An 8496-nucleotide genomic window follows, 5' to 3' on the forward strand; every position below is an offset into this window, starting at 1 on the left:
CCTGTGGAACGGCGAGCCAGAAGCGGGATGGTGATCCCCACTGAAATACTAAGGAGCGGCTCTGCGGAGAGCCGGGCCGGGCCGGGTTCCCCGATAGTGGGGGGCACAGCAACCCCCGCCACCCCTGCCCCTCTCCAGAGCCACCCGTGGGCTCGCAGCAAAAGGACTCGGGCTAGAAACGGGCCCTCCCCGACTCTTCCGCCCGCGCTGCTCCCGGCCAGGACCACCCGGTGCCACCGGAGCCCAAGGAGCCGCCGACATCCCCGGAGCGCTCCCGGCCCGCAGCCCGCCACACAATCCCTCCGTGGGCTCTCCCGACACCCGAGGGGCCCTGCTCCCGCCCCGGCCCCCACAGCACGCTCCGACACAGGGCGCTGGGAAAGAGGAGCACGACAAATTCGGCGGAAACCTTCGGGTTTTATTGGAAAGGAAAGGTCTGCCTTACCTGAAACCAGGCTCTCCCCTTCGTCCCCTCATAAAAAAAAAAAAAAAAAAGAAAAAAAAAAAAAAAAAGAAAAATCAAACGGCTCTGGGTAGAGCTGAAGAGAGACATTTTGAATAACCTGGTAGCAGAAATTAGCAGGAGGGAGAAATAGAAAGAAAACAAACAAAAAAAAAGATCTCGGAGGGGAAGAAAAAAAAAGATACGGCCAGATATTTTTCGGTTTGTTTTGTTTTCGCTTATTATTATTTTTCACTATACTGTATTATCCTGATGCAATAAAGGCTGGTTTGTAATGTAATTTAAAAATATATATGTCCAAACAAATAGCAGGACCAGAATATGACAAGTGCATTCAGCATTATAATTCAACTGAGCTCCACCTCCATACCGCCTCCTAATTAATGGGTCTCCGAACTTGCAAAAGCCTGCATTGGACAGAGAGAGAGAGAGAGAGAAAGAGAGAGAGAGAGAGGGCGAAAAGTGTCATTGAAGATAATTGATTACCTCCCAATCAACAATAACTTGTTAGCAATAGTCAATTACCCCATCTCTTCTCGCTTCTTTCCCCCTGGTCCGAGGTCTCGGTGCGAGGGCTGCTCTTCCCCTCGACGAAGTCTGCTTTTTCTTTTTCTCTTTCTTTTTTAAAAATTATTTTTCAAAATTATTTTGGGGTGGGTATTAGCTGGAGGTGGGGGGGCAGGGAAAGTGCTGTGATTTGGGGTGTTTCTTAAAATAGCAGCTAGAAAGAGAAAGAAAGAGGAGAGACAGGGAGAGAGAGAGAGAGAGAGAGAGAGAGAGGAGACAGACAGGAGGGGGGGAAATCTCCGACCCAAAACCCTGGGACAAGAGGTACGGCAGGACCACCTCTCGGCGAGGGACCGACGGCAGCTCTGCTCCGCTCCGCGCCCGCCCGCCGCCCTGCCCGCCCGGCCCGCCGCCCGACGTGGCTCTCCCCGGGAGGACCCGGGGCTCCTCCGCCGGAGTTGGAGGTGGGCTTCAACTTTTGCTCGCTGTCTTCGCCGCCGTCACCCCGCGGTCCCGCCGGGGGCTTCTCCCCGCGGCAGCGCATCCCCGTCGCGGGTGGGGAAGGCAGCCCCGTGCAGCCCGGCCCCACCATGACTTCCAAAGAAGAACCCAAGCCCTCCTCGGGGGAAGAACGGCGGCGGAGTCCCTTGGATCACCTCCCACCGCCGGCCAACTCCAACAAGCCCCTCACCCCCTTCAGCATCGAGGACATCCTCAACAAGCCCTCGGTGCGGAGGAGTTACACCCTCTGCGGAACGGCCCACCTCCTCTCCGCCGCCGAGAAGCACCCCCCGGCCGGGCTGCCCCTCTCCGGCCGGGCGCTGCTCTCCCAGACCTCGCCCCTCTGCGCCCTGGAAGAGCTGGCCAGCAAGACCTTCAAGGGGCTGGAAGTCAGCGTGCTGCAGGCGGCCGAAGGTAAGCCCCTCTCAGAGTAGCGGGGTCCTCCAACGGGTGGGTGCCCCGCTCCTCCCCATGGCCTGGTTTTCCTTCTCTCCTCGTCCCCCGCCATCTCCCAGGGTGTCGCATGGGGTGGGATGGGGGTCCCTGGGCGGCCCGTATCCGGCCGGTACCCGGCAGCATCCTCCCCCGTGGCCCTCGGGGTGCGGGAGAGGGGGCTCTGCCTCGCTCCCTCCAGATACCGACGGGGCAGGGGCGTGGGGTCCGGGGACTCGGGTCGGGGTGGACACGGGAAAGCGGGGACAATCTGGCGGCTCGTCGGCAGGCCGGGACGGGATGACCATCTTCGGGCAGCGTCAAACGCCGAAGAAGCGTCGGAAGTCGCGGACGGCCTTCACCAACCACCAGATCTACGAGCTGGAGAAGCGGTTCCTCTACCAAAAATACCTGTCGCCGGCGGACCGGGACCAGATCGCCCAGCAGCTGGGGCTCACCAACGCCCAGGTCATCACCTGGTTCCAGAACCGCCGCGCCAAGCTCAAGAGAGACCTGGAGGAGATGAAGGCCGACGTGGAATCGGCCAAAAAGCTGGGCCCCAACCCCGCCGTGGACATCGTGGCCTTGGCCGAGCTGGAGCCCAGCGCCGAGGGAAGGGGCAAGGCGCGGCCCGGGTCCCCGCCGCCGCCCCCCGCTGCCGCCCGGGAGCCCGGCGCTCCGCCGCCGCCCCGCCCCGCCTCGCCCCCCACGGAGCGGCCCCGCAGCCGCCGGGACAGCGAGGAGGAGGAGGAAGAGGAGGAGGAGGACGTGGAGATCGACGTGGATGACTGAGGGGCGGCCGGCGTCCCCCCACCATGTCCCTCCCCCCCCATCCCGACAGCTCCAAACCGGCACCCTCTGCCCCCCATCCCGGCCCCGGCAGCGCGGCGGGGCGGCTGCTCCCCTCGGTCGGAGCAATAAGCAATAGAACCCCACCACAGACACACAACCCCGATTAATTTAGGGTAGAGTCGATATCCCTCCGCCTGCCACATCTTCGGAACGGTGCAATTACGGACGGCTTCTGTATAAATATTTAAACTTATATATTGGAATTCTTTTTCTTCCCCCTTCTTTTTGAGGTTTTGATTATTATTTTTTTCTAATAGCTATCAGTGATGATTATTTTATCTATAAGGGAGACACGAAACCTTGGAATAAACCTGGCTTCCAACAAATGTTTGGGAAAACATTTGTTTTCAAAGACTTCCGAAACAAACCACTTTAGAGAAGATTTAAGTTAGGCTTAAAACGGCAACGGCAAAAAATTAGCCGCTTTCCTTTCCTTGCATGTTTCAGATGTGCACGAACTAATTTTTTTTCCTTTTAAAAATATTTTTTTTCTTTCGCAATCTTGGGAACTTGGGGCTGGGTGATAATGCAAGTTGAAAAAATATATACTTTCTTTTTTTCCTAGAGCATAGAGATTTGTCTCCAATGCAATTTCTGCCTCATTTTACCAATTAAAAGCTATTTTTACCATTTTCTGCTATTGTTGTGCTTTTATTAAAAAGCTGCCTTTCGTATTTTTGATATGAAGGTGGTAACAAAAAAAAAAAGGAAAACTAAAAAAAAAATCCTAGAATTATTTTTTACTCTTTTTAGAATTTTTTGCATGCTATGGAAATAAAAAAGGACAAATCCCAAAATCAATACATTTAAATATTACACTATAAATTTAAAAAAATGTACAGATTTAAGACCTGGTTTTGTTTGAATTGTACAAATTTTAAAAGGCCTGCTATTTAAGTTCCGATAGGGACAATGTCGCTTTATTTACTGTCTCTTAGAATTGTACAGATAGCTCTTTTTTTCCGATACAATAAAATATTTACCATTTTAATATATTTTTTAACGTCCTTCATTTGTGACCGAAAAAACACCCCGTCGGTCCGAGGCTACACCAGACTTTTCCCCCACAGGAATCTCCCATCCCGTTTGCATTTAAAGTTACTCTGAGAGCGGTACCTGCGAGAAAAATGACGGGAAAGGAGCACACGAGCTAGACCAATATTATTATTCAATTTTTTTTTTCCTAAGTCTAATGCCAGGCAGAGTTTAGCAGAGGAAAAACGAGGAGCATCGATAAGGCCGGAGGTGCGGGCAGCGCTTCCCGGGCATGGGGGATGCGCGGCGGCGGCGGCGGGAGCGCGGAGCGGCGAGCGGAGCCACCGGGACCCCGGGGCCCTCCCGCTGTCAGCAGGGCATTTCCAGCCTGAAATTGCAGGGTAAAAAGAGGGGCAGAGGAAAAAAAATAATGGAAAGAAAAAACAAATCTGAGCGGCTGCAAGAAGTTATCAGCGGTTTGGACAAAAGGAGCGGGGTGTGCTGCGGGGTGAGCTGCCCTCCGCCCGGCGGGCCAGGCCTCCCGCGTCTGGGCAAAAGCTGCCACGGGGCCATGGGGATGGAAAATGTTTCGTTTCCTCCCTCCCTTTAGTTATTTTTCTTTTAATTTCCTCCCTTTTTTTTTTAATTTCTTTTTTCTTTATTTTTTTCCAACCAAAATTAAAGCTCTGGTGAATGTGTTTTCTCTTGGCAGCGTGACTTGCCTTTGGAGGCGAGCAACGTGTGTTTCTGCCTATTCTTTGCAAAATTTATGTGAGAAAGGCAAATCTGGTGTACAGTGGTGGAGTCGGCAGAGAAGTGTCCAGATAAGACAGGGTTGGTTTGTGGGTTGGATTTTTTTTTTTTTTGGTCCAGTTTCTCCGAGGCTAAATAAATCTTTCTCCTCTTTGAGAATGGATGGGGTTGTAATTTTTAGCGTAAAGCATGAAAACTGGGGACAAATGAGCCCTCTTCTCTGAAGTGACAAGCGACAATGGAGCATATACAGCCTCCTGCGGTTCGCCATGCTGAAACAAGCGTGCCCCTCCGCAGCAGAGAGAAGGCGAGCGCTTGGAGACCATATGGTTTTTGAATTTTCTTCACAATTTCCAGACAATTTGATGGATTAGGTTAACCCTCCCTTCCACTGTTTAACTCCACAACAATGGGAGCAGAGCTGTTCTCCCTTCGTCGGGGCATCTGTGCGCTTCTATTCTTTTTTCTTTCTCTCTTGGTATTTGGAACAAGCCTATGAATTACAATGAAATTCACTTTTCTTTAGTATTATTTGGAAGAGCACTTGTTTTCCGCCACCTCCCGCCCCCACTCCGCCATCCCCTCTTTTTTCTTTTTCTTTTTTTTTTTTTTAACCTCCGAATGATAGCTTTGACTTCTGTCCAGATCTCTCGGAAAGCCTTCAATCTTGTCCTTAAGTGTTTTTATGCTAAACAGGGAAATCGTAAATGCTGAGAAACTGTGACATTTATGTGAAGATCTAGTTAAAGGGCTTTATTTGTTTTCTTTATCTGTTTTTTTCCCCATTCCCTCTCCTGTTCCCCCTTCTCTCCTGTCCCCTCCCTCCCCCCAGCCTTTTATTCTTTTGTCTTGGAATGGATTTAATGAGGCTGCAAACAGTACAATTCACCATAACCAAGAAATAATAAAAAAAAAAAAAAAAAGAAAGAAAAAGAAAAAAGAAAGTGGCTGGGTGTATGGAAAATAGGCTGGGAGTTAATTTGGGTTTCTGATCTATTGACTTCTGAGTGCAAAGAGAAGAGATGCCGGGCAGCCTTGCACCCACAGAAGTTTACCACACGTGGCTGGGGCGGGTTAGTAAATAAAGCCTCCTCCTGAAGATTTGTAGCCTGTTAATTTGGCTAGCCCCCTGTTTCCAGATAACTGGGATTTTGGCTCTTTAATCTGCGTTTTGACAAACAAAAGATTTTTTCAGCTTAAAAATGAAGCCCTGGCTTGTGCCCTTCGTTTGTCATCCAGTTTGAAATGTGCCGTTCCCTGGGATCACCTACATGAGTAGATCTATTGCTCGAGGTTTGCTCTCCCTCGAATTTAGATACAATATGGTTTTTTGGGTTTTTTTTGTTGGTTTTTTTTTTTTTTTTTTTGGTTTGGTTTTTTTTTTTTTTTTTTTGGTTGTTTTTTTTTTTTTTCTCCTTTTCGGTGGTATGTTTGTTTGGGGTTTTTTTCTGGTTTCTGTTCTTTTTTTCGGGAGGCGGGGATGGGTGGGTGTGGGAGTGGGACTGCTGTTTGTTTGTCGGGTGGTTTGGGTTTTTTTTCCGCGCAGCAGCAACAGGGATGCAGTGACAGCGCTGAATCGTGCCCTCTGGGCTGACCCAGCCGCAGCCCTTCCCGTCCCACTCAGAGGGCTGCTGCCATGGACGCGGCATGGAACCCCTCCTGCCCGCCCCAGATTCCCAGATTTACCCCAAATTAGGGATTTCCAGATCTGCCTCGCCGACCCAGGGGCCGCCGGCCGCTCCCGTCCGTGACCAGCGCTATCCCGGAGAAGGAGGGCGCTGGGCCGAGACCCCCAGCTGGAACTTCCTGGCCGGGGACACCTGGGACAGCGGTTCCTTTGTCTGGCCTTCAACTTGCCCCCAGCACCTCCTGCCCGGATTCACAGCGGGGGACACAGTCCGTCCCGCGTCCCACTCCCGGCAAACCCGCAGCGTTTCGGAACTTCCCGCCCCCAGCCCGGTGCTCCGTGCCCTGGGCACCGGCTCACCGCGGTTCGCCCTGGGAAAAGGTGGGCACGGGGCAGGGGGAGACACAGGCCTTTCCCAAGTGACTCCCGACAAGAAAAATAAAGGCGTTGATCCACTTAAACACCCCAGGTCCTGGCCCGGAGAGGTGAAAACTAGCAATGGGCAAAAGGGTGTGTGGGAACATGGAAGCGCCTTGCGGGAGCGACCTGGAGGCCCAGAAGTCGCTCATCACCCGCCCCGTCGAGGCCTGCGCTGCCCCATGTCCCCCGCGTCGGGGCGGGCGCAGGCACCGGGCTCGGGCAGGTGCGGGCAGGGGCAGCGCGGGCGTGGCGACCCCCCAGGGTCTTGGTCCAGCTCGCACCTCGACCATCGCTGTTCCCTCCCCGGCAGAAACCCCATTTCTCAAACGCAGGAGCCGGACATACCCTCCTGCGTGTACCCCTCTCCCGCCCATCCTCCCGCCCCTGCCATACCCATCCTTCATCCCCAAACCTGACACTGCCTTAGATTTCGTTTGGAGGTGTGAAGGGAGCGGGAGGGGAGGAGGCGGTGGGGGGTGTTGTCTGCTTGGAAAAGCCACTGTTTAGTGTTTGCGGGGGGGGGGGAGTTAAGCTTTTTTTTTTTTTCCCTGAGGGGGGTGGAGAAGATCCATATTTGATCTTGTTCACTTCACACAGGGCTCCCAGACGGAGAATAAAGCCCCCTTCTGAATTATCCAACAGGGTTGAAGCAGGTTGAGTCAGTGAAATTCAGTTCCTTATTTTATGAGGTGTCAGAGCTGATGTCGAATATGGCAACGATAACTAATACTACAGTCTGAGGGACCAGAACGTGGTAATTAATCCCAAAGACTTAAGTGTATTTTAGTTCAGGAGAAAAAAAATCACTAATTCAATCGTCCGGAAAATTGAAGTTTGATGCATGAGTCTCTGCTGAAAGGAAAGGCTTTTTCTTCCCGATTCTGGGGTTGGGGCAGGAATCGCAGCCTGTCTCCTCCGCTCCCCGGAAAGGCCCCTGTACAGGGCCGCTGCCCGCCCGCCCCCAGCCCGGGGCACACCGGGGACCGGCAGGCTGAGGTGACACAGAGCTCTCCTCATTTCCTCCGCGTGTCACACCGTCTTTCCCGCCCGCCCCCCGCAGTAAACGCTGAACATTCACGGCCGTATCGCGACCGCTCCCGTGTATCGCGACACGCGGAAAGGCTGTCGGGCAGCGCCGCGCGTCCCAGCAGCTCTTGGCCTCCCATTGTCCCGTACCTTCTGCAAGGGGTCCGGTGGGGTACCAGCACTTTGCCTGCCTGCCATGCCCACACCCTCCCCCCGCGGTCTTCGGCCCCAGGGCAAGGCCTTTATTTGCTCCCTCGGCTCTGCGGCACTCTGGGGGCCGCTGGGGACACCGGACCCCCCTCCTGTGCCCGAGCGAGGAGACGGGCACCCTGGGGCACCCTGGGGCACCCTGGAGCAGCCCGGGCAGGGCCGGTGCCGCTTGGAAACGGAAAACTCCCGGCGCCGTGATATCGATGGGACCGCGCTCGCCGCATTCAGCCCCACGGCCGTGAGCATCCCCCTCCGCGCCGTTCGGCCGCGGACACCTTTCAGCCTTCTTAAACTCCGCTCTCTCCTCCAGGCCACAGCGGGGAAGCCCCGCCGGACCACTCCTGTCCCCACCCCCTGCCAGGCTCCCCGCTGTCCCGCGGAGGGTCCATCCGCCCCGAAGGGCTGGGTTGGCACCCCTGGGGTGTCCATGGGATCTGGATGTCTCTTCTGCAACGAGAGGCGGTACTTTCGACGTGCGCACCGAGGGGCCTGGCCCTTCGCCCTCCCCGTCCAGGTGAGCCCAGGGCTGGTGGGGAACAGAGCGCGAAATCTTCCTTCAGGCTGTCCGGCGAGGTGAGCCTGTCCCGGGGGGGATTTCCTCCACATGTCCCCATCCCAGGCCTGGTTTCCCCAGGGGAACATCTCCAGTGCTGGAGGAAGGACTCAGGCCCCCAGGGGAATTGTGTGCAGTCCTGTTGTGCAGGTCATACGTGGAAGCGGCAGCAGAAGG

The 8496-nt window shown here is 54.4% G+C and overlaps 1 protein-coding gene across 1 annotated transcript; it reads left to right on the forward strand.

Moving 5' to 3' along the window:
- Positions 1-1216: 1216 nt before the first annotated feature.
- On the forward strand, positions 1217-2926 carry LBX1 (ladybird homeobox 1). Its single transcript, XM_068197871.1, has 2 exons — positions 1217-1885; positions 2193-2926. The coding sequence occupies exons 1-2, from the start codon at positions 1561-1563 to the stop codon at positions 2693-2695; spliced, it is 828 nt and encodes a 275-aa protein (XP_068053972.1). The 5' UTR covers positions 1217-1560; the 3' UTR covers positions 2696-2926.
- Positions 2927-8496: the final 5570 nt, after the last annotated feature.

This window comes from Anomalospiza imberbis, chromosome 8 (assembly GCF_031753505.1).
Source record: "Anomalospiza imberbis isolate Cuckoo-Finch-1a 21T00152 chromosome 8, ASM3175350v1, whole genome shotgun sequence".
Taxonomy (NCBI): domain Eukaryota; kingdom Metazoa; phylum Chordata; class Aves; order Passeriformes; family Viduidae; genus Anomalospiza; species Anomalospiza imberbis.